The sequence below is a fragment of the Bos taurus genome, chromosome 20, assembly GCF_002263795.3.
Source record: "Bos taurus isolate L1 Dominette 01449 registration number 42190680 breed Hereford chromosome 20, ARS-UCD2.0, whole genome shotgun sequence".
In the NCBI taxonomy this organism is placed as follows: Eukaryota; Metazoa; Chordata; class Mammalia; order Artiodactyla; family Bovidae; genus Bos; species Bos taurus.
Genome location: NC_037347.1, coordinates 2,860,063 through 2,887,186, shown reverse-complemented (window position 1 = coordinate 2,887,186; position 27,124 = coordinate 2,860,063). Strand labels below are relative to the sequence as shown.

Here is a 27,124-nt window from a genome sequence, read left to right as displayed (position 1 = left end):
GCAGTAGACTGGCACACCTCACCTTTTGATTTGTAGGAAAAGATCATCTCATGTATGATTTCCACAAGACCTAACGCCTACTTAGAAAAACTACAGACCAATGTGGGGAGAAGAGAAATTTTTGAGTTGTAAAATTTAAAAACTAAAACATTTTTAAACCGAGTGTTCTTTAGTGCTGAAAACTCTTCAAAGATACATCTTAATCACATCCACATATTTCATGTTATTTTTATCACAACAATTTCTTAGAATCACTAGAAGAATTTCAAACATCAAAAGATGAGAGGATAAATGTATCTGAGGCAGAAAAATCAACACCAAAAGAAAGTATTATCTTTTGCCTTACTTGTAAAAATTAATGAGGCGAACAAGCCAAAATAATCTAATTCATAATCCAAATGCACATGGAATCTAACTTTGTGCATTTTGTCCACAAATGTTAAATTCTATAAATGCTTCAGAATTTATAACCATTTAAAATAAATGGAAAAAATAAAGATTTAAGATACTCTGTGTATAACTACATACTTTTAATAAGTTTTTACAAATAATCATTGTCTTTGTATTACAGGATGTTGCATAATATACAGCACATAGAAGACAATAAGGATTTATGGAATGTATGTATAAAGAATTACATGATTACATATGTCAAATAATGGTATATTTGATCAGGTATGATAAATATTACATGGCGTGCTAAGTTGCTTCAGTTATGTCTGACCCTTTGCAACCCTATGGACTGTAGCCCGCCAGGCACCTCTGTCCATGGATTCTCCAGGCAAGAATACTGGAGTGGGTTGCCATTTCCTCTTCCAGGGGATCTTCCTGACCCAGGGGCTGAACCCGCGTCTCTTAAATCTCCTGCACTGGCAGTGGGTTCTTTACCACTAGCACCACCCGGGAAGCCTTAAAATAACACACAGGAGTCAGTTTAAAAATAATAAACCAAGCCCATTATTTTTCCAACTTAAATCCTATACTTCTCCAAATTACATCATAATTTCAATTATTAACAGCTGCTAAGATTTTAACTTCAGATTTTTGTGCTGCAAACTTCCTTGTCTGGTACTTAACGCTCTTGAATCAACACTTAAATGCACTTAGGGAGTAGAGTGCCAAGTATAGCTTGGCAAACCCATTTACAAAGCAAAAACATTAAAAAAAATTAAGTAGGCCTTAGGCTACTTTGCTCAACTTTCTGTTAAGCAGAGACACAGGACGTGTTTTTCAATAGTTAAAAAATATTATCATGTAAGTTGAATTAAGTAGAAATGGATGTAGAGAAACCATATTTTTTTAAAGTGTCCATCTGAATTGATATGCACGTATTAGACGTATATGACAATTGAAAGAACAAACCCGTGAGTAGTAAAACAGTCCAGTGGTATAAGCACTAACTATGACTGTAAGTACTAACCATTATCCAAGAAGGAAAGTGTAGCTAGCTCTAATAACACTCTATCACAAGGACAAATTATGATATGTTTATACAGGAAACGTGAAAGTAGCTCAAAATTAAAGTTCAAAAACTTTTTTTTAAGTCTTTTAAAACACTTAACAGAAAAAAAGAGTCCCTTAAGTCAGTGATCATTATTCTCTAACATTCAAACTTCAAAAGACAATCTTAACTTTTGAAGGTACTTTCTCTCCCCTATAACCAGCATGATGATATATCTGATACACTAGAGAATACTTTTTAATGTTAAATGCCTACTATCTAAATGTTTTAAAGCTGCTTCTTATTTTTCACCAAAGTGAAAATCCTATATACAAAACAGTTTTCTGTGATTTCTTAAATACCTTTCCTTAAAATTGTGTTGTTAAATATAAACACAAACACTTTTACAAAAAACTGAAAAATATATCCAAGTTACCTGGAAAAGCAGCAAGTACATTATTTCAACACTGGATTACACTTACAGCAGTCAACTTAACTTACTATTACGATATGTTTTTCTGTTTCATTATTCAAGTGCTTTCCTACTCAATTTACCCTTAGCTGTTAGTAACATTCTACACAGAAGGATCTAACAATTGTAGAGAGAGAATGCCATCTGCTGCTTCATGTGGTACTCAACAGGAAAAAAGCTTGATAACAGGTAGAGCAATTACGAAAAATAATTTCAAAATCCAAAAAGAAAGATAATACCTGAAAGTTGAAATGTTCTTATTTCTATTTTAGATAACTTGAAAATACATCAATAGGTACTTACTGTCTTAGTGCAAATTCCAAATTATTCCATAGAATTACAAGGAGGCAATGTGCTTATATATCACAATGATTATAAAAAAGGCTTTTACTCAGGTATGGAGAGTGAGAGGATCAAAAGAAGAGGATCACTTGCCTGGCCTTAATGAAGTTATTTCCCACTTATGAATTAGTACAATATCTTATCTATGAACATATGACTTATAAATAAAAGTGATCACATAACTTATCCAAACAGGGACACTATCAGTTATGCGAGTGCAACAAGTGTGAGCATTTCTCAGACGGCGACAGTGGTAAAGAATCTGCTTGCCAATGCAGTGAGACATAAGAGAGGGGTTCGATCCCTGGGTCGGGAAGATCCCCTCGAGAAAGGCATGGCAACGCACTCCAGTATTCTTGCCTGGAGAATTCCACGGACAGAGGAGCCTGGCAGGCCACACTCCATAGGGTTGCAAAGAGTCAGACACAACTAAAGCAACTTAGCACGCACACAAGTGTGAACTGGGACAATCCTAGGCAAACCCGAAGTATGGTCACCTATTTATAAATTACTATGCTGCCCTCATTCCCTTTAGCTTCATAACAATGCCCTAAGAACCTTCCTAAAAAGCAATTTGAATTTTAGTAAACCGCTAATTCAGGAGGATGAAGCCAAAAAAGGGAGATGGAGGTAGAGATAACAAGAAAGTGTATTCCAGACCATTTAATGCCTCAGTCTAAGTAACTACCTCAAACAGCCTGATTTTTCACTTACTTCACTTTGTTATACTACTAGAAATTCTTCAGCACTAATAAATATCTTCTTTAGAAATGGCAAATCCTTTCAAGGATAATTCACCCATACAATTAATTGAGATTCTTCCCTCTTGACACCTAGCAGATGCCAAATATCTGGGGAAAAAGCAAATTTGTGAGGTGTGTGCTTGTGTGTTCCTGTGTGCATGTGTGTTGCTGCATGTAGTGTGGTGACGGAGAAAAGAGAGGTACAGATCATTTTAGAGAAGAATATCCCTCTGGTGGTGACTGACTGTATAGGATGTCAAAACTGGGAGTAACAAAAGGGAGAGAAAAACTCTTAAGACTAACTTGCCAATTTGAAAATTTAAATCCAAAGAGGGAAAGGGAACTTGCTCCCTCCTCAATTTCTGGTGTCTTAGTTTAGGAGGCCAGAATTCAGGACTTTTCTATCAAAAATAGAGCTTATCAGTGTCATTGGTTAAATAATAATTCTTTGTAGATCTATTTTTAAAGGAAAATACATTCCAAGATTAAATGACCACATTTTTTTTTTTTTTTTTTTTTTTTAGTGTGCTTGTTTATTTATTTATTTTTTTTTTTAATTTTATTTTATTTTTAAACTTTACATAATTGTATTAGTTTTGACAAATATCAAAATGAATCCACCACAGGTATACATGTGTTCCCCATCCTGAACCCTCCTCCCTCCTCCCTCCCCATACCATCCCTCTGGGTCGTCCCAGTGCACTAGCCCCAAGCATCCAGTATCGTGGATCGAACCTGGACTGGCAACTAGTTTCTTACATGATATTTTACATGTTACAATGTCATTCTCCCAAATCTTCCCACCCTCTCCCTCTCCCACAGAGTCCATAAGACTGTTCTATACATCAGTGTCTCTTTTGCTGTCTCGTACACAGGGTTATTGTTACCATCTTTCTAAATTCCATATATATGCGTTAGAATACTGTATTTATGTTTTTCCTTCTGGCTTACTTCACTCTGTATAATAGGCTCCAGTTTCATCCACCTCGTTAGAACTGATTCAAATGTATTCTTTTTAATGGCTGAGTAATACTCCATTGTGTATATGTACCACAGCTTTCTTATCCATTCATCTGCTGATGGACATCTAGGTTGCTTCCATGTCTTGGCTATTATAAACAGTGCTGCGATGAACATTGGGGTACACGTGTCTCTTTCCCTTCTGGTTTCCTCAGTGTGTATGCCCAGCAGTGGGGTTGCTGGATCATAAGGCAGTTCTATTTCCAGTTTTTTAAGGAATCTCCACACTGTTCTCCATAGTGGCTGTACTAGTTTGCATTCCCACCAACAGTGTAAGAGGGTTCCCTTTTCTCCACACCCTCTCCAGCATTTATTATTTGTAGACTTTTGGATCGCAGCCATTCTGACTGGTGTGAAATGGTACCTCATAGTGGTTTTGATTTGCATTTCTCTGATAATGAGTGATGTTGAGCATCTTTTCATGTGTTTGTTAGCCATCTGTATGTCTTTTTTGGAGAAATGTCTATTTAGTTCTTTGGCCCATTTTTTGATTGGGTCGTTTATTTTTCTGGAGTTGAGCTGTAGGAGTTGCTTGTATATTTTTGAGATTAGTTGTTTGTCGGTTGCTTCATTTGCTATTATTTTCTCCCATTCTGAAGACTGTCTTTTCACCTTGCTAATAGTTTCCTTTGATGTGCAGAAGCTTTTAAGGTTAATTAGGTCCCATTTGTTTATTTTTGTTTTTATTTCCAATATTCTGGGAGGTGGGTCATAGAGGATCCTGCTGTGATGTATGTCGGAGAGTGTTTTGCCTATGTTCTCCTCTAGGAGTTTTATAGTTTCTGGTCTTACGTTTAGATCTTTAATCCATTTTGAGTTTATTTTTGTGTATGGTGTTAGAAAGTGGTCCAGTTTCATTCTTTTACAAGTGGTTGACCAGATTTCCCAGCACCACTTGTTAAAGAAGAGACCATAGCAAAAATCAACAAAACCAAAAGCTGGTTCTTTGAAAGGATAAATAAAATTGACAAACCATTAGCCAGACTCATCAAGAAACAAAGGGAGAAAAATCAAATCAACAAAATTAGAAACGAAAATGGAGAGATCACAACAGACAACACAGAAATACAAAGGATCATAAGAGACTACTATCAACAATTATATGCCAATAAAATGGACAACGTGGAAGAAATGGACAAATTCTTAGAAAAGTACAACTTTCCAAAACTGGACCAGGAAGAAATAGAAAATCTTAACAGACCCATCACAAGCATGGAAATTGAAACTGTAATCAAAAATCTTCCAGCAAACAAAAGCCCCGGTCCAGACGGCTTCACAGCTGAATTCTACCAAAAATTTAGAGAAGAGCTAACACCTATCCTGCTCAAACTCTTCCAGAAAATTGCAGAGGAAGGTAAACTTCCAAACTCATTCTATGAGGCCACCATCACCCTAATACCAAAACCTGACAAAGATCCCACAAAAAAAGAAAACTACAGGCCAATATCACTGATGAACATAGATGCAAAAATCCTTAACAAAATTCTAGCAATCAGAATCCAACAACACATTAAAAAGATCATACACCATGATCAAGTGGGCTTTATCCCAGGGATGCAAGGATTCTTCAATATCCGCAAATCAGTCAATGTAATACACCACATTAACAAATTGAAAAATAAAAACCATATGATTATCTCAATAGATGCAGAGAAAGCCTTTGACAAAATTCAACATCCATTTATGATAAAAACTCTCCAGAAAGCAGGAATAGAAGGAACATACCTCAACATAATAAAAGCTATATATGACAAACCCACTGCAAACATTATCCTCAATGGTGAAAAATTGAAAGCATTTCCTCTAAAGTCAGGAACAAGACAAGGGTGCCCACTTTCACCATTACTATTCAACATAGTTTTGGAAGTTTTGGCCACAGCAATCAGAGCAGAAAAAGAAATCAAAGGAATCCAAATTGGAAAAGAAGAAGTAAAACTCTCACTATTTGCAGATGACATGATCCTCTACATAGAAAACCCTAAAGAGTCCACCAGAAAATTACTAGAAATAATCAATGACTACAGTAAAGTTGCAGGATATAAAATCAACACACAGAAATCCCTTGCATTCCTATACACTAATAATGAGAAAACAGAAAGAGAAATTAAGGAAACAATTCCATTCACCATTGCAACGGAAAGAATAAAATACTTAGGAATATATCTACCTAAAGAAACTAAAGACCTATATATAGAAAACTATAAAACACTGGTGAAAGAAATCAAAGAGGACACTAATAGATGGAGAAATATACCATGTTCATGGATTGGAAGAATCAATATAGTGAAAATGAGTATACTACCCAAAGCAATTTATAGATTCAACGCAATCCCTATCAAGCTACCAACAGTATTCTTCACAGAGCTAGAACAAATAATTTCACAATTTGTATGGAAATACAAAAAACCTCGAATAGCCAAAGCGATCTTGAGAAAGAAGAATGGAACTGGAGGAATCAACCTACCTGACTTCAGGCTCTACTACAAAGCCACAGTTATCAAGACAGTATGGTACTGGCACAAAGACAGAAATATTGATCAATGGAATAAAATAGAAAGCCCAGAGATAAATCCACGCACATATGGACACCTTATCTTCGACAAAGGAGGCAAGAATATACAATGGATTAAATGACCACATTTTAACTAACATTCTGAATTCAACTTTTGGTGCAATTTTGTAACCAACAAAAGTAAAATTGATGTTTTGGATAGGGATGGCTTGAATAAACTGTTGTTCAGTCACTAAGTCATGTCTGACTCTCTGCAACCTCATGAACTACAGCATGCCAGCCTTCCCTGCCTTCACTATCTCATGGAGTTTGCTTAAACTCATATGTATTGAATCAGTGATACCATACAACCGTCTCATCCTCTGTCGTCCCCTTCTCTTCCTGCCCTCAATCTTTCCCAGCATCAGGGCTTTTCCAATGAGTCGGCTCTTTGCATCACGTGGCCAAACTATTGGAGCTTCAGCCTCACCATCAGTCCCTCCAATGGATATTCAAGGTTCATTTCCTTTAGGATTGACGGCTTTGATCTCCTTGCTGTCTACGGGGCTCTCAAGAGTCTTCTCCAGCACCACAGTTTGAAAGCATCAATTCTTTGGCACTTAGCCTTCTTTATGGTCCAACTCTCAATCCATACAAGACTGCCTGAAAAACAATAGCTTTGACTATATGGACCCTTGTCAGCAAAGTGATGTCTTTGCTTTTTAAAACGCTGTCTAGGTTTGTCATGGCTTTTCTTCCAAGGAGCGTCTCTTACTTTCATGGATACAATCACTATCCACAGTGATTCTGGAGCCCAAGAAAATAAAATCTGTCACTGCTTCCACTTCTTCTCCCCTCTATTTGCCAGGAAGTGATGGGACCAGATGCCATGATCATAGTTTTCTGAATGTTGAGTTTTAAGCCAGTTTTTTCATTCTCTCATTCACCCTTATCAAGAGGCTCTCTAGTTACTCTTCACTATCTGCCATTGGAGTGGTATCATCTGCACATCTGAGGATGTTGGTATTTCTCCTGGCAATCTTGATTCCAGCTTGTGCTTCATCCAGCCCAGCATTTTGCATAATGTACTGTGCATATAAGTTAAATAAGCAGAGTGACAGTATATAGCCTTGTCACTTCTTTTCCCAATTTGGAAACAGTCCGCTGTTCCACATCTGGTTTTAACTGATGAATCTTGATTGCATACAGATTTCTCAGGAGGCAGGTAAGGAGGTCTGGCATTCCCATCTCTTTTAAGGATTTTCCACAGTTTGTTGTGATCCACACAGTCAAAGGCTTTAACGTAGTCAATGAAGCAGAAGTGGGTGTTTTTTTGAATTGCCTTGCAACCACTCTTGCCTGGAGAATCCCATGGACAGAAAAGCCTGGTAGGCTACAGTCCATGGGGTCGCAAAGAGGCGGACATGACTGAGCGACTTCACTTCACTTCACTTCACTTCTTCTATGATCCGATGGATTTTGGCAATTTGATCTTTGGTTCCTCTATCTATTCTAAAACCAGTTTGTACGTGTGAAGTTCTCAGTTCATGTACTGCTGAAACCTAGCTTGAAAGATTTTGAGCATAATCTTCCTAGCATGCGAAATGAGCACAAATGTATGGTAGTTTGAACATTCTTTGGCACTGTTCTTCTTTGGCATTAGAATGAAAACTGACCTTTTCCAGCCCTGTGGCCACTGATGAGTTTTCCAAATTTGCTGACTTATCGAGTACGGCTCTTTAACAGCATCACCTTTTAGGACTTTAAATAAATAGCTCAAATGGAATTCCATCACCTCAACTAGCTTTGTTTGCAGTAATGCCTCCTAAGGTCCTCTTGACTTCACACTCTAGAAATGTCTGCTCTAGTTGAGTGACTACACCAGTCATTAAGACCTCGTTTCTATAGTTCTGTGTATTCTTGCCATATCTTCTTAATTTCTTCTGTTTCTGTTAGGTCTTTACCATTTCTGTCCCTTATTGTGTCCATCCTTGCATGAAATGTTCCCTTGATATCTCCAGTTTTCTTGAAGAGATCTTTTTTCTTTCCCATTTTATTATTTTCCTCTACTTCTTTGCATTGTTCATTTAAAAAGGCCTTATCTCTCCTTGCTATTCTCTGGAACTCTGCATTCAGTTATTAATATTCTTTGGATAATTAAAATATACGGGTGGAAAATATTCAGCAGCACACATACACCATGCATAGAAGAGAATGTATTATCAAAAAAAAAGTTGCAAAGGTAAGTGAAGTTTGACCATAGAAGAAATTTATTTTGTAAATAATGGAAAATCATTCATTTTAAGCAGAGAAATGGCACATGAAGAAATATATTTTGTAATGACTGGCAAAATTTAAAGACTGACAAGAGCAAGTATTATGACAATATAGAGCAACATATACCTACTCTGCTGGGGGAGGAAGAATAAACTGTTACGACACTTAGGAGGACGACTTGACATTATCTTGTAAAGCTGAAGATAATGAGCATTCCACAACCTAGCAATTCCACCCCTAGTATTTTTACCTTTGAGAAACTTACACATATGCATGAGGGAACAGGTATTAAGAGTACATACTGCAGTTTTTTGGTAAACATTAAAACTGGAAACACCCAACATATAATAACAGAAAAAATGAATATATAATGGCATAGTAATATATTACAGTACTATATTTAATTATTACAGTAATATATCACAGTACTATACTTAATTATTAATTAAAATAATTAAAACTGTATATATCATCATAGATAAATTTCAAAAACAATGTTGATCAAAAAAGGCAAGTTATTACCTAACAATTTTCCATAAAGTTAATAATACTATGTTTTATTAACAAATATATAGAAATATGGGAAAGAACAAAATCATGCATGAAAGTAACACTAAGTTTAGGGTAGTGGTTATTTCTGAGCAAGAAGTAAGAAGAACAGAATCAGACCAATATGTTTTTAATGTTTAATTTTGAAATATATAGATCTGAAGCAAATGTGACAAAGCATTCATATTTGACAAAACTGGAAGACTCATTACACTATTCTCTCTGTCTTTCTACCAAAGAAAAGATTACTCTGGTGGCAGTATAGAAAATGGACTGGAAGGAGGCAAAAAGGAAACACAGAATAAAACCAAAAGACTTCTGAAATCTAGTGAGAAATGACAAGCAGTAATAACAAGGATAAAAAATAAGGGGCTTGAGAAAGGAGTGGAGCTGAGAGATATTTAGAAAATAAAACCAGTAAGATTAGGAAACAGAACAAACATAGGAAGTAAGAGCAAAGTAGAAACTTATGAGTTCAAAGTCAGTTTTCCTCAAAATAGAAAAGCAGGTAGACAGCATTTTAGAAGACAGTTATTCAGTCGCTAAGTTGTGCCTGACTCTTACGCGACCCCATGGACTGTAGCCCAGCAGGCTCCTCTGTCCATGATTCTCCAGGAAGGAGCACTGAGGTGGGTTGCCATTTTCTTCTCCAAGGGATCTATTTGACTCAGGGACTGAACCAGTGTCCCCTGCTTGGCAGGCAGATTCTTTACTACTGAATTACCTAGGATGCCCCACAGTTTAAATAAGTGCAGTTTATTCCAATTATAAACCAGTAAAGCTGTTAAGAGATAAAATGGTTCTACATAAAAATCTAGATCTCCCATTTCTTTGGGAAAATCAATCAACTGTATATCAACACAACCATCTCCCACTTTTCATGTCTTGCTAAGGTCAATCCTGCCACAGTAGCAGCAAACACTGCAGAACAATTAAGACTGTGCCCACCTAAACACTGGCTGGGTCACAAGACATCCAGGACTACAGAGAGTCTCTCCTCTCTGCCCTGGACTTCCTGACTGTACAGCAGTGGCCACAAAGTTAACAGCCCAGGGAGGTACAGGAATCCAGGAAACTTTCAGATTATTTGTTTTGACACTGACCTTGGTCACAGGACCTTGGTCTGGAGGTCCTGAGAATTCCTGTATGCCTTTAACCCATAAAGCTACAGTCACATGAAATCTGTGTATGCCCTACAGAATCCAGTGAACCAGTGAAGTTGCTTAGTCGTGTCTGACTCTTTGCCATCCCATGGACTGTAGCCTACCAGGCTCCTTCATCCATGGAATTTTCCAGACAAGAGTACTGGAGTGGGTTGCCATTTCCTTCTCCAGGGGATCTTCCCTGACCCAGGGATCGAACCCAGGTCTCCTGCATTGCAGGCAGACGCTTTACCGTCTGAGCCACCAGGGAAGCCCCACAATTATTAGAAGGCTTTTCCACTCTATATTACACTGTTTTGATTTAAAACCCAGACCAAATAGATATTGGATAAGTAATATTTCCAGTGTATTCACTTCTGCAAAAGCAAAATACAAACTCTCTGGGTACATTTAAAACCTGACAATTTATCATAATTCCATGTGTATAAATTTCATACCATGTAATTTTTGTCTGATTCTCCTTTGTCTTATTGTCAACCTGAAACAGTTATATCTAGCTACTCCTTTTTCTCCCTAGTGGTCTCATTCAGTATTAGCTTAATTCTAAGAAAATTTTATTAATATTAATCCTGAACAAAAAAAAATCCTGAAACAGCAATAAAATATCACAGTATATTTGACAAAGAAAGTATCAAGCTACATCACTTTTTTGAAAAACGAAGAAAACTTTACCTGAAATAAACTAAAGGATGATCTTAACAAAATCAAATACTTTTCAAACTATTATACAACCACTATTAAGAGAAAACCATAAATGAACTGAAGGTTTAGCTAAATTTTCCAAGAACAAAAAAGCTCAGTCCAATATAAAAAGCTTTTTCTAGAACTTAATCCCTCTACATTACTAATACAAACTACAAATACAAAGGTTACAGGTAAGAATATTCTTAGGACTTGCTACAGAGAAGGATGTGGGGAAGAAAAAAAAAAAAACCTCATGAATCTTACTCAAGTGTCACAGTACTACTAAATATCTGGTTAGGTTCACATAAACGCCTTCAATAACACCTTACTGCCTTAAGATCAATTTATCCAAATATCAAGCTAAAACTTTCAACTAGCAGAGTACAAGTGTTCCCTTCACTAAGGTGGGTTAATTGTGGCCTCTCAAAGACTTGTTTTCTTACTCTTCTTGTCCTCATCATTTATCATGTACAAATGCTGAGGAATGAGTGGAAAATATGCTAGAAATCACATAAATAAATATCAAAACAAATACCTCTCAGAACTACTAAAAGAGTAAATTTATGTTTTAAACCTTGAAATACAACACAATAAGGCAAAATTCAGTACAGTGTTTTACCCTTAACTATTTGATGACTAACTACATAACAAATATTCACTAACTGCCAATCAATCTTCAAAGACAACGGTAAATCTAAGCATAAGGCGAGCAATCTCACATTGCCTTTACTAACAATTAATCGACTTCAATTGATCAATTAATTTTTTATGTAGAAACTGCTCAAATATATCATTCAGCTTAAAGGTGTTACATGTGAACATCTTTTCTTCAATAATACTAGTTTTAATCTCTAGTAAAAACCTACCTTTGAGGTTCTTTGAAGTTGATCACCAACATATGTTTTACGAAACTGATCCAAGAACCACAGAATTGCAAGTTCTATTTTCTCATTAGAACACTGAGGCAATCCGGTATCCATTAAAGATATAAGCTGAAAAACTCTTTTCATGAAGGAAAAAAAAGGCTTCAGTAAAAGTTCTTAGAGAAATAATATTAAAACATTTATCAACAATTTTATATAATATAAAAAGTGAAAAAATACAAATGCTTATAAAGAAAATATTTCAAAAATCATCTGAAATCCCACACTAAGAGATACTACAATCTGGTCAAATTCCTTCTATCCTTTTTTCCTAACACATACATATACATGCCTAGACACCTACATGGACATAACAGTCATTAATTTACTAAATTTTATATATAAATACATGTGATATACATATAAATATATAACATCTATATGGTAAATACCTACCATTATATATCATATAAACATAGATATCAACTTAAAAATGTATAAAAATATATATTTATAAAACATTTTAGTAAACGAGAGTGATATTGAATGTGTAATTTTGTATTTTTTCATTACAACACATTTTCATCAAACCATATATTTTGAGCTCACATGGTTCAAAGTACCAAAAAAAAAAAAATTAAGAGGCACATCCATTAAGCTGTATCGCTTTCTTAATGAGTAATAAAAATTTTACCTGAAATAAATTACAAGATGATCTTAACAAAATCAAACATTTTTAATATAAGTGTGCAATTATATCAAAAATCATAAATGAACTAAAGGCTAAGTTAAAATTTCTAAAGAAAAACTTACTAGAATAAAAAGCTTAGCCTAGGATTTTCCCCCACCCTTCCCCCGAAAAAAAAAAAAAAAATCCTTCTATTATCTATTTTCATTAAAATTTTCCAAAGAACGGCTGCCAAACGGCTGGTGCTAACAAAATCAGCATACCATAATAAAATTTTTAAGAGACAGAAATAGAACTTCTGGAGGAAACAGTACCTACTTTTATTTCTCATTGTACAAAGGCAACTGGACCCAGCCCTAACCCGTCCACGTCCATCCACGCATGCACACAAGGACATACACACACGCACTGTCAACAGCGCGTGTCGTTCAGAGACTTGGTGAATGTGTGTGCAGGCGAATACGACTCATGATTCTCCTCCAAACGCTTCACACATACGAAGCACACTATGCTGTTATACTGTTAAACCTAGCTTTCTTCATTTACCTTATAGATTTTTCATGTCAGATATAAAGAACTTCCTTATTCTCTTTTTACAGCTGTTTAACATTCCACTACATGACCATGTGTGCTCAGTCACTAAGTCATGTCTGACTCTTTAATGACCCCATAGATTGTAGCCCACCAGGCTCCTCTGTCCATGGGATTTTTCCAGGCAAGAATACTCGAGTGTGCTGCCATTAACCATATTATTTTCAACATTCCCCTACTGATGGACACTAAAGTTGCTTATGATATTTTGCTGTTACAAAAACACTGCAATTCACAACCTTTAACACATCATTCCACACATTTACAGTTACAATATAAACCTTATAGTAAAAGTCAAATTATTGGCTTAAAGAATATGAATTTATAATTCTGATAGCTATTCCAATGAAGTTGCCTTCCAATGAAATTGAAATCACTTATACTCCTGTCACCAGTAAAGGAGAGTGTCTATACACATAGATAATTCAGAGTGATACTAAACTTTAGAACTTACTGGAATCTGAAAAAATGGTATCTCTAATATTTATTATTTTTTAATCTTATAACAACTAATGTTCTGCATAACAGGAGACCTCCTTGTGTCCATCATCTGTGGTCCTCCTTCAATCCCTTTTATTCCTTAGGGTTTCACTAAGGTGTCTTTTATTAATAATTCATTATAATTTTTAATTACTAAAAGATTACATGCAGAAAACTTCTAAAACTCTAGCCATCAATCACCTTGTTTCCTTTCAGCTAATAAATGAAAAACCTACTGCTCAGACAACTCTTATGGATTTTGCATAAGAACAACATCTTACCCAAATCTGAGGTGCTTTTATATTTCATCTTTTTATATATACTGCTATGATACACTGGAACTTAATCTTGAACATCTCTTGTGAGATATGGCTCAACATTTTTTGCAGATGACTACCCAGCTGCTTCAACACTTCATTTGTTTCTCATATAGTCTATTTTTGCCCACCATTTTGAATTACCCCTTATTATATACATTAGGTCCATTTGTGAATTTGTATTACTTTCTGGATATTTTATTTAATTCCACTGATCTGTCTAACTAAACATCTTGCCCAATTATTTTTTTCATATTATTAATTTTCTAAAACTATAAAATTAAGGCTATGTTAAGTTTTAATAATCTCATTTTGAATATAAACATATTTCATTGAAATACAACTACTGTCCTTTATCCTACTAGCAAAGAGTTCTAGGAAGAAAATACCTTGTTTACAGCAAATGAACTTCTTTATAAATCTTGATATTTACTGCCAAAGTGTTATGAAATAATATTTTGGCAACCATTTTTATAGTTAAATAGCTAAATTAAGCTACTTATTTAAAAGTAACTTCACTCACTAAATATCTTTAATGCTATTAAAATTTATGAAGGAAAGCTTAATAAAGATCAAATTTAAAAATCATATTATCAACCACGTTTGTTTTTCTAAAGAAGTATTTATTCTTTGATTTGAAAGGAGGAACAAAGCTAGCTTTTAAAGTCTACGTATTGTTCAACGCATAGACTGCTGAAGTAGTTTTAGTTAAATAAATACAGACACCAAGCCTCATCTCTGGATTCAGGTGATTTTAAGTAATGCATATCCTGCTTTTAAATTCTTTATGAGTAGGACCTCCCTTTTCCTACTTTAGTTCTTTGCTGATTCTATGCAATTGCTTGTTTACTTTCATTTCCTTTAAATAGCATACATTCCAAAAATCTGAAGAAGACATGAAACCAAAAGACAAGTTTGCTGGGGTGCCTTTACAACTCATATTAAGCTGGTGATTTGCATTTGCTTAAGAGGCAATGCTATCCCAAGCAGGAGAGTAGGAAAAAGTTCCCAGCGGGGGTACATGACCCTTTTGTCAAATACGCTTTGATAGTTGCATTAATACAGGAAGTTCAGCTGCAAGTAACTGAAATCCAAAATAACAATTGCTTGAACAATACAGATGTTGATTTCTCTCTCAAGCAAAAATCCAAGGCAACGCTCTAGGACTAGCTGGTGAGCCATGGTGTATCCAGACGCAGGTTCCCTCCATCTTGTTGTTATAATTGCCTTCACTCGCCCAGTCACTTCATGGTTTAGGATAGATTCTTCAGATAAACCCATGTGCATATATGTTACACACACCACGTTTACTTACATTAAACTGCCCAGAATATAGTCACTTAACCATACCCAGATGTAAGAAATTATAGTAAATCTAGTCTTTATTCAGGTGGCCAATGCCCAGCAAAACATTTCAGGTATTCTATTACTGCAGAAGAAGGAAAGAAGAGATACAAGACAACTAGTAGTCTCTGCCATAGGACTCTTCAAAGATTTGTGGCCACCTCTAACAAACGCTTAACACCAGAGTTTGTATTGTATATAGGTTAGGTTAGGTTATTGAATATTCACTTGCAGTTTAAATTTAGTGGCCTACATTTATTTTTACCTTTATCTTAAATTATCTTTGGAGCATGAAGGGAATACAAATACAAAATACATTAAATAACTTTGATTCAAGTATATGCACACCATTACAAGTATAAAGAAATGAATTTTTGGATAATTAACTCTTTTATCTCTTTTACATTCTCCTTATATCCAATTACATAAGTAGTTTTTCAGTCAATAAACACTTGAAGGCCTACTATAATGGTAGGTATATGTTAGGAGTTCAGAAAATAACACTGAGCAAAACATATATATTCCCAGTCCTCCAGAAATCTATAATCTATGCTGGGAAAGACAATAAAACAAATAATTAGAATAAGCAATGACAAGCGCTATAATAAACACTATGAAGAAATTAGCAAGAACTCCTGACATTCTTGGATGTAACAGAGCAAAGAGAGCATTGAGAGAAAATGGCAAGTGTGTGTAGTTATCTAGACAGGGGGAAAAAAAAGGCATGACTCATTGAAGAGCTGAAAAAAAGTCCAGTATGGCTATAAAGCAGTTAGTGGCAGGAGATAAGGCTAATGAGACAGGTAGGACCCTGATTATGAAGAGCCTGACAAGCCACATTAATTTTAATCCCAATAGCAATGAAAGTCATTGCAGAGTTTAAGCAAAGCACAGATATAATCAGATCTTTGTTTTTGAAAGCCAGAAAGGAAACAGAGTGTCGATTTCAAATTACAGCATGACTCTAGGTAAATGATGACAGGCGTTAAAACAGCAGGGTGACAGAAATAATTGAAACTAGCTAGGATAAGTAGAAGGTAAAAGTTGATAGACTTTGATGACCATATGGATGCTGGTGAGAGAAAAAAGAAAAAGTTAAGGAGAAGTCCCAGGATTTAGGCCTTGGCAACTGAGTGGACAGTGATGAGACACATGAAGAAAGTCAGGGTTGGGAGTGGATGGAAGAGATGAGTTTAATTTTAGTCACTGAATTAGAGGTACATGTGGGATAAAACTTGCAAGAGAACCAGTTCGATAAGTGTTTGGTAATCAGAAGATAGGAATTACTAAAACAACACAGAATTACTGAGCCATGCTGAGGGCTCAGTTAAGGTTAAAAAAAAAATGTATCTTAGGAGGTTAATACAGTTCATGGGGTCACAAAGAGTCAGACATGATTGAGCAACTGAGCACACACACACACACACACACATATACACACACACCGGTACCTATCCACAGAAGAGTGTAATATTTTCATACTGCTCAAGAGATTAAGAGAAAACTCTGAGTTTAGGTTCTGCCACACAGAGGAGATAAAAATACAGGGGCAAACAAAGCAGATAAAGCTTATTCCTTCCCTATTCTAGTGAAATAAACAACTAAACATTAAGAGATAGTAAGTACTGAGAGGAAAAAATAGAGTAGGATAAGGATGTTATTTCGGAAAGGGAGGTCAAAGAGGTAGAGACATCTGGATACAGACCTGACTGAAGTGACAGAGTACTATATAAAATCTGGGAGAAAGCATTCCAAGCACAAGGGAAGCACAAAGCCCCTACAGTGAAAATATATTAGTAATACTCAAAGAATACCAAGGAAGCCAGTGTATGTAGTTGAGCTGAATGACAAAGTATAGGAAATAAGGTCAGAGAAGTAGCACTGTACACTCTGGGCCATGGCCAAGATTTTGGAATTTCTCTCATGTGGGACAGAAAAAGCCACCAGAAGTTTCTGAGTAGAGAAGAGGAAGCAAACGACTGAATGGGAAAGAAGTGACACTTATCTATACCACAGCAGGGTTTGGGACAGAGAGCAAAACACAGCTAGTTGCAAAAGCCTTCAGTGAATAATGAGGAATGAGTGGGAGGCCAGTACATGAGAACGGCATGGAGAAACAGAGGGTGCTCTAACCGAGAGGAGTGTGCCTAAAGGAAGCAATCACTAGCAAAGTAAAGAGGACACAGGGGAAGACAAATCCCTAGGAAATCTCTCAAAATGTTTATATTCTGTTCATGAGTGAAACTAAAATCACTATTAAATTATCTTTATTTAATTAGAATTGTGTGGCATGAGCACAAATATTCTTATTTGCTAAGTCAAAGTAGCATATTTTGAAATTTTAAACATGTCTTAAATGTCGTTATCATAATATTGAAAGTTTTTATGAATATCAACCTTTTCCTGATAAAATAACATAAATTTTTGGCAAGAACTTCTGAACTTCTAATTTTGTAGTGTTTTCCCAGGAGTTACAATGGTTATCACCTAACAATAATACACAGAAGGCGAATAATATTACAGTTCTAGTTACTTGGAATTTCTTCATATGAAATTGATATGTTAAATTTTTACATAAAACATAGTTCTTGTCTAATTCAAAATCTATGTATGTTAGAACACATACTTATGTCTTTTTTATAGACAAAATATGTAAGTCCTGGTACATACCCCACCTTGAATCTGCTTGGCTTAAACACTCACCATCCCCACCACCACCTCTTCTCATCCCTGGACTCAACTACTTGCCTTGTAGCCCAGGAAAGATTCATACAGTTTCTGAAGTTATAAGTCCTCACTCAGGGGAGAGGAAAGGCCTACCATAGCTCCAGCCAGCCCCCACCTCCAACCAATAGAACCAACAGAAGCTCTGGCACACGCAGCATCTCCTCAAAGGGGCCAAGGAACAAACCTAAGAAGCACAGAAAAGTTACCCACTCCAGGAGTAGATTTCAGCCACTAAAGAGTGGGCCACAGAAGTAAGTGATGAGAGAAACTGCTTGCCCTTAGTCCCCATTGCCCTGCCACCACCAAGACGGACTGTTTTGAAACATAGCTGTTCCATGTGGTCTCTGGGGAAATCTGTAAAAGTGTGCAACCAGGTGTGGAATGCACCACCTTTTATAATTGACTCTCATTATTTATGGCAGTTATGTGCTATAAAATTGCTGTGAAAACTGAATTAGCAAATACTAACCCACTGCTCCTAGAGGAAATAAAGGAATAGGTTCCTGAGGAACTCTGGTCACAATATTTTCATCAGCTACTCAACACATAACCTGTTTTATGTGTTTCTGTTTAAAGACACCTTATTTAATATATATTTTTGATTCATTAACTTTGAGCTCACAGCCAAGAGCATTAAAATTTGCTCCTGAAGAAAGCCTGCCTAGCAAATGTACTTTCTCTGTAAGGCACATTACAGTCTTCTTGTGCTTAGGGACACCAGAGAGCACCTCAGCACTATAATGGAGAGACATCTTAAACAGTGAGACCACCGACAGAAAGAACAAGGCATGAAAAATATGGCACTAAATCAGAAGGCAAAAAGGACATGTTTATGGTATGAGTGCTGAAACAAGAAGACACCATCTGTTCAACCTCAGCTGTGAAAATGTACACTGGGCAACTCAAATTTTTAGCCACTTTGCACAGAACCAAGAATGACTACAATTTGTTGTTGTTCAGTCACTAAGTCATGTCCGGTTCCTTGCAACCCCATGGACTGCAGCACACCAGGCTTCCCCATCCTTCACTATCTATTGGGGTTTGCTCAAAACTATGTCCATTGAGTCAGTGATGCCATCCAACAGTTTTATCATCTGTCACCCCCTTTTCCTCCTGCCCACAATCTTTCCCCTCTGATGTAAAAACTGTGGGTAGAACACAAAATGCTGTTCCTGTCATTATCAAGCTCAAAGACCCTCACCTATTTCCACATCAAAAGCAGTACCCACTAAAGCCCTGGGTTAAGGAAGTTTTAAAACCCATCATGGAAAATTTAAAGGAACAAGGGCTATTAATTCCCTATAATAATCCTATATAGTCCATGAACACTCCTATTTTGGGTGTAAAAAGAGTCAAATGATAAATGGAGACTTGTTCAAGATGTATGAATAATAAGTGCCTTATCCTTATACTTTATTGTCTGAAAACCCTGAACGAGCCAAATATTTTTCAGTCATTGATTTGAAGGTTGCTCAGAGGTTAAAGTGTCCTGCCTCCAATGCAGGAGACCCGGGTTCAATCCCAGGGTCAGGAAGAGCCCCTGGAGAAGGAAATGGCAACCCACTCCAGTATTCTTGCCTGGAGAATCCCATGGACAGAGGAGCCTGGTAGGCTAAAGTCCACAGGATCGCAAAGACTCGGACATGACAGAGTGACTTCACTTTCACTTTTCACTTTCTTTCTAGAGTTAAACCTATATTAAATCATCCTTTACCTATGACTTTAAAACAATTGAGAGGATTCTTGGGCATAACAGGCTATTGCCGCATTTGGATTCTGGGTTATGGGGAACTTGCCCGGCCTTTATATAAACTTATAACTGAGAATCAGCAGGCCCAAACTAACAAGCGGGTTTGGTCCCCACAGACTCAAAAGGCTTTTTAAGGCTCTTCAAGCTGCTCTTCTGCAGGCTCCAACTTTGAGCTTGCCCACAGGATTAGAGTTTAGTTCCTTACTGAAAAAAAGGCTAAGGCCACATGCCTTAAGAGTAATTGCTACTATTGTTTCTCTAATGCCTAAAGCTCCTAAGTTTACTAATGGGCAAAATCTTACTATATGGACTTCGCATCATGTAAGTGGGATCTTAAACTCTAAAGTTCAGAGTGACAATGGCTCTTTAAAGCTGCTGTAATTCAAGGGGTGTTGAAAGCTCTAGGAATAGAATATCACTTACACTGTTCCTGGAGACCCTAATCTTCAGAAAAGGGAGAAAAGACTAATGACATTATTAAGGGACATCTGTGTAAGCTAATTCAAGAAATACAAGACAGCTGGTTTAAAGTTTAACCCATACTTAAACGAGGGCTCGAACTGGCCCCTCAAAAATGGGATTATCTCAATGACAGACAGTTTTTGTGCAGAGATATCATCATAGATCTTGAAGCCTTAGAATTAACTATGTGACTCAGCTCTGAGCTTTTCAACTTCCTCATCAATTGAAGGCTTAACATGGTGGCTTTCTCCACTTCAAGGAAAGGACTTTCTTCAATTCTGCGAATGCCTTCACCAACAATATGTGACGTCTCTTCTTTATCTGATGACATCTAACGATCCTAAGATGGACTGCAGTAACTATTGACATAACATAACTTTTAATTTTGATTATGATTTAACTTGGTTTAATGACTATCTTGCCTTACATCTGTAACTATATAATGGGGATTTGTTTCTTATCATCTGAAAGCTTTTAGGTTATAAATGGTTGTTCAAGCTCCTACGAGTGCCACAGCCTCCTCCAACTATTACTTGGGGCCCCTGGATCAGAGACCCTCAATATGAGAGTTAGGACAATTTAGGGACAACGCCCAATCACAGCAGGAAGTAGTTATGGAATGAAAATGACACCTCTTTCCCTTGACAACATAATTCTCCTAAAAGAAAAGGGAGAAATGAGAGTCAATTCCTAGGCAGGTTGATAAGAAGTCCAGAATCCCCAAGGAGGAGAAAGGGGTCTGGGGCTATCAAGGGGGAGATACGGGGTTGGGAATTCTCAAGGAGAAGGAAAGGACAAACATTTTTTTCCTACATTCCTTAGTCTTAGTCACATAAAACATTTTTTTCTTTATGCCCAGAGCTAATGATTACATAACAAAAACAACTCAGCTTAAACTCTGTTCAGTTCAGTTCAGTCACTCAGTCGTGTCCGACTCTTTGCAACCCCATGAATCGCAGCACGCCAGGCCTCCCTGTGCATCACCAACTCCCGGAGTTCACTCAGACTCACGTCCATCGAGTCAGTGATGCCATCCAGCCATCTCATCCTCTGTCGTCCCCTTCTCCTCCTGCCCCCAATCCCTCCCAGCATCAGAGTCTTTTCCAATGAGTCAACTCTTCGCATGAGGTGGCCAAAGTACTGGAGTTTCAGCTTTAGCATCAGTCCTTCCAAAGAACACCCAGGACTGATTTCGTTTAGAATGGACTGGTTGGATCTCCTTGCAGTCCAAGGGACTCTCAAGAGTTCTCCAACACCACAGTTCAAAAGCATCAATTCTTCGGTGCTCAGCTTTCTTCACAGTCCAACTCTCACATCCCTATATGACCATTGGAAAAAACATAGCTTTGACTAGACGGACCTTTGTTGTCCAAGTAATATCTCTGCTTTTGAATATGCTATCTAGGTTGGTCATAACTTTCCTTCCAAGGAGAAAGCGTCTTTTAATTTCATGGCTGCAATCACCATCTGCAGTGATTTTGGAGCACCAGAAAATAAACTCTAACACTGTTTCCCCTGTTTCCCCATCTATTTCCCATGAAGTGATGGGACCAGATGCCATGATCTTCGTTTTCTGAATGTTGAGTTTTAAGCCAACGTTTTCACTCTCCTCTTTCACCTTCATCAAGAAGCTTTTTATAGTTCCTCTTCACTTTGTGCCATAAGGGTGGTGTCATCTGCATATCTGAGGTTACTGATATTTCTTCCAGCAATCTTGATGCCAGCTTGTGCTTCTTCCAGGCCAGCGTTTCTCATGATGTACTCTGCATATAAGTTAAATAAGCAGGGTGACAATATACAGCCTTGACGTACTCCTTTTCCTATTTAGAACCAGTCTGTTGTTCCATGTCCAGTTCTAACTGTTGCTTCCTGACCTGCATAAAAGTTTCTCAAGAGGAAGGTCAGGTGGTCTGGTATTCCCATCTCTTTCAGAATTTTCCACAGTTTATTGTGATCCACACAGTCAAAGCCTTTGGCACAGTCAATAAAGCAGAAATAGATGTTTATCTGGAACTCTCTTGCTTTTTCCATGATCCAGCGGATGTTGGCAATTTGGTCTATGGTTCCTCTGCCTTTTCTAAAACCAGCTTGAACAACTGGAAGTTCATGGTTCATGTATTGCTGAAGCCTGGCTTGGAGAATTTTGAGCATTACTTTGCTAGCATGTGAGATGAGTGCAATTGTGCGGTAGTTTGAGCATTCTTTGGCATTGCCTTTCTTTGGGATTGGAATGAAAACTGACCTTTTCCAGTCCTGTGGCCACTGCTGAGTTTTCCAAATTTGCTGGCATATTGAGTGCAGCACTTTCACAGCATCATCTTTCAGGATTTGAAATAGCTCAACTGGAATTCCATCACCTCCACTAGCTTTGTTCGTAGTGATGCTTTTTTTTTTTTTCTTTCAGATGGTTTAAATTTTTATTGTAGTATAATTGGTATACACTATATAAGTTTCAGATGCACAATGTTATAATTTAATGGTTATATACATTAAAAAGTGATCACCACAATAACTCTAGTGACCATCTGTCACCATACAGTTTACCCTGTGCTTTCTAAGGCCCACTTGACTTCACATTCAAGGATGTCTGGCTCTAGGTCAGTGATCACACCATTGTGATTATCTGGGTCGTGAAGATCTTTTTTGTAGAGTTCTTCTGTGTATTCTTGCCACCTCTTCTTGATATCTTCTGCTTCTGTTAGGTCCATACCATTTCTGTCCTTTATTGAGCCCATCTTTGCATGAAATGGTCCCTTGGTATCTCTAATTTTCTTGAAGAGATCTCTAGTCTTTCCCATTCTGTTGTTTTCCTCTCTTTCTTTGCATTGATCTCTGAGGAAGGCTTTCTTATCTCTTCTTGCTATTCTTTGGAACTCTGCATTCAGATGCTTATATCTTTCCTTTTCTCCTTTGCTTTTCACTTCTCTTCTTTTCACAGCTATTTGTAAGGCCTCCCCTGACAGCCATTTTGCTTTTTTGCATTTCTTTTTCTTGGGGATGGTCTTGATCCCTGTCTCCTGTACAATGTCACGAACCTCAGTCCATAGTTCATCAGGTACTCTATCTATCAGATCTAGTCCCTTAAATCTCACTTCCACTGTATAATCATAAGGGATTTGATTTAGGTCATACCTGAATGGTCTAGTGGTTTTCCCTACTTTCTTCAATTTCAGTCTGAATTTGGCAATAAGGAGTTCATGATCTGAGCCAGTCAGCTCCTGGTCTTGTTTTTGTTGACTGTATAGAACTTCTCCATCTTTGGCTGCAAAGAATATAATCAGTTTGATTTCAGTGTTGACCATCTGGTGATGTCCATGTGTAGAGTCTTCTCTTGTGTTGTTGGAAGAGGGTGTTTGCTATGACCAGTGCATTTTCTTGGCAAAACTCTATTAGTCTTTGCCCTGCTTCATTCCGTATTCCAAGGCCAAATTTGCCTGTTACTCCAGGTGTTTCTTGACTTCCTACTTTTGCATTCCAGGCCCCTATAATGAAAAGGACATCTTTTTTGGGTGTTATTTCTAAAAGGTCTTGTAGGTCTTCATAGAACCGTTCAACTTCAGCTTCTTCAGCGTTACTGGTTGGGGCACAGACTTGGATTACTGTGATATTGAATGGTTTGCCTTGGAAACGAACAGAGATCATTCTGTCGTTTTTGAGATTGCATCCAAGTACTGCATTTCGAACTCTTTTGTTGACCATGATGGCTACTCCATTTCTTCTGAGGGATTCCTGCCCGTAGTAGTAGATATAATGGTCATCTGAGTTAAATTCACCCATTCCAGTCCATTTTAGTTTGCTGATTCCTAGAATGTCAACGTTCACTCTTGCTATTTCTTGTCTGACCACTTCCAATTTAGTAAACTCTGTACTAAGGATTATATAACAACAATGTATCCTGCTTGAGGACACGATTCTCCTTCTTGGGAACCTTCTGACTACTTATATTATCTTAAAATGTATATTGTGGGAATGGGTCTGATAAGACCTTTACAACCTTGAGACATTCTTTTGGTTTACTGTAATAATCAATTGAAAAATTATATAGCTCCCTTGCTTAGACTAGCAAGGGGGCTAGTCCACGTCCCCCCTCTGATGTCTATGTCAGAAGTTTCCACTGTCCCTTTCATACTTTAATAAAACTCTGCTACACGAAAGCTCTTGAGTGACCAAGCCTGGTCCCTGGTCCCAAAGCTAAATCTTCTTCTTTGGAGATTACAAATCTGACACCGTTTACTGTAAGCTATTACCAGCATCAGGGTCTTTTCCAGTGAGAAGAGTTGGCTCTTTGCATCAGTTGGCCAAAGTACTGGAGTCCTCTCAATGAACATCCAGAGTTGATTTCCTTTAGGATGGACTGGTTTGATGTTCTTGCTGTCCAAGGGACTCTCAAGAGTCTTCTCCAGCACCACATTCGAAAGCACCAATTTTTCGGTGCTCATCTTTCTTTATGGTCCAACTCTCATATCCATACATGACTACTAGAAAAACCACAGCTTTGACTATATGGATCTTTGTCAGCAAACTGACGTCTCAGCTTTTTAATACACTGTCCAGGTTTGTCATAGCCTTCCTTCCAATGAGCAAGCGCCTTTTAATTTCATGGCTGCAGTCACTGCCATGAGTATTGATTGGTGGTTAACAAACAAATTTTAGCAAATACACAAATCTGCAAAAATGGAATCTGTGAAAAATGAGTATTAATTCTATTTGTTTTCTCTCATTTTCTCACTCACTTTTCCTTCCTTCTTTCTTCCCTGAAAATGTAGCCTTTTCCCCATTCCCCCCAAAACATTAGCTGATAAAACTTCACCTAAGGCTTTGTTTTCTAGAGAATATACACTAAACACAAAACAAATCTTATTTAAAGCTAAATAAATATGTTTGCTGCCTAAAGAAAAAAATTAAAAATTTATACTTGGCAAATACACACCACTTTTATTTCCTGTTATATATATATAGTTAGGGAAATAGTACCACTAGGTAACTTTCTGTTTGATGATGCAAACTTTAAAAAATAATCAAAATAATTATGCCAAAATTATACTTAATTCCCACTTTACTAAATATGTTGTGTATACACTAAAAGATGGTACAGAAGCAAATTATTCACTTGGTTTAAAATTAAACAAATCATTTTGAGAATGTCCCTATTCATATTTTAAAGTGGTTTCATATTGGAAATAATGAATCTTAGGAAAAACTTACTTTCTATTCAGATTCAAATTGAGATAGTTTCAAATGAGATAGCTTAAAGGTTATAAATGGTATGAAATGAGAAATTTCTATTTAAAGTGGCAACAAAGGTATTAAAAACTTAAGAATATATAATAAATAATAATGAGAGAGAATATCACATTAAAGACTTCAGTAGGGTAATAATGATATACTATGCAGATGACACCACCCTATGGCAGAAAGTGAAGAGGAGCTAAAGAGCCTCTTGATGAAGGAGAAAGAGGAGAGTGAAAAAGCTGGCTTAAAACTCAACATTCAAAAAACGAAGATCATGGCATCTGGTCCCTTCACGTCATGGCAAATAGATGGGGAAACAGTGGAAACAGTGTCAGTGTTTCATAAAAGTGACTTTATTTTTGGGGGCTCCAAAATCACTGCAGATGGTGACTGCAGCCATGAAATTAAAAGTTGCTTACTCCTTGGAAGGAAAGTTATGACCAACCTAGATAGCATGTTCAAAAGCAGAGACATTACTTTGCCAACAAAGGTCCATCTAGTCAAGGCTATGGTTTTTCCAGTGGTCATGTATGGATGTGAGAGTTGGACTGTGAAGAAAGCTGAGTGCCAAAGAATTGATGCTTTTGAATTGTGGTGTTGGAGAAGACTCTTGAGAGTCCCTTGGACTGCAAGGAGATCCAACCAGTCCATTTTAAAGATCAGACCTGGGATTTCTTTGGAAGGAATGATGCTAAAGCTGAAACTCCAGTACTTTGGCCACCTCATGCGAAGAGTTGACTCATTGGAAAAGACCCTGATGCTGGGAGGGATTGGGGGCAGGAGGAGAAGGGGATGACAGAGGATGAGATGGCTGGATGGCATCACCGACTAGATGGACGTGAGTCTGAGTGAACTCCGGGAGTTGGTGATAGACTGGGAGGCCTGGCGTGCTGCAGTTCATGGGGTAACAAAGAGTCGGACATGACTGAGCGACCGAACTGAACTGAACTGAAGGTCAGTGGAAAAGAATGAAACACCTAGAAAGGGACATAAGAATTCTGAGTAACATTTAAGTGGCATTTTAAATTGGTAGAGAGTGGAGTTGACATTGACTAGTTAATACCTTGGAAACATTCAAAAAAGCATATAAAATAAAATATATGTTGAATATATTAAAAATTAAATATAAAAAGCTGAAATTGTAAAAGAACCAGGAAAAAATGTAGGTGAATATTTTTATTATCCAGGCATGGAATAACCTTCCTAAATATGAGCATTAAAACTATATGATAGGGACTTCTTCAGTGGCCCAGTGGCCAAGATTCCATGCTTCCAATACAGGGTCTGGGTTTGATCCCTGGTCAGGGAACTTAGACCCCACATGCTACAACTAAGAGTTCGCATGATGCAACTAAAAGTCCCTTATGCCACAACTAAGACCTGACACAGCCAAATTAATGAATTAATGTTTTAAAAATATGAAAGAAAAAAATCCACATTTGAATATATAAATATTTTGTGTACTTAGTCGCTCAGTCGTGTCCAACT

At 37.1% G+C, this 27,124-nt stretch overlaps 1 protein-coding gene and 1 non-coding gene across 7 annotated transcripts in view; both read right to left on the bottom strand.

Annotated features, from left to right (window-relative positions):
- The window catches only part of RANBP17 (RAN binding protein 17), a 383,888-nt gene that overhangs the window by 262,286 nt on the left and 94,478 nt on the right, over positions 1-27,124 (bottom strand). For all 6 annotated transcript variants that reach the window (XR_009491905.1, XM_059878829.1, XM_059878830.1 and 3 more), the window contains one exon: positions 12,049-12,184. Coding sequence is in view for 5 of the 6 variants with exons in the window: in XM_059878829.1 (XP_059734812.1) it covers positions 12,049-12,184 (136 nt within the window). In the remaining variant the exon portion in view is untranslated. The remainder of the gene's footprint in view (positions 1-12,048; positions 12,185-27,124) is intronic.
- TRNAC-GCA (transfer RNA cysteine (anticodon GCA)) lies at positions 10,676-10,748 on the bottom strand. The gene has a single exon. It is a non-coding gene; the product is annotated as a tRNA-Cys (tRNA).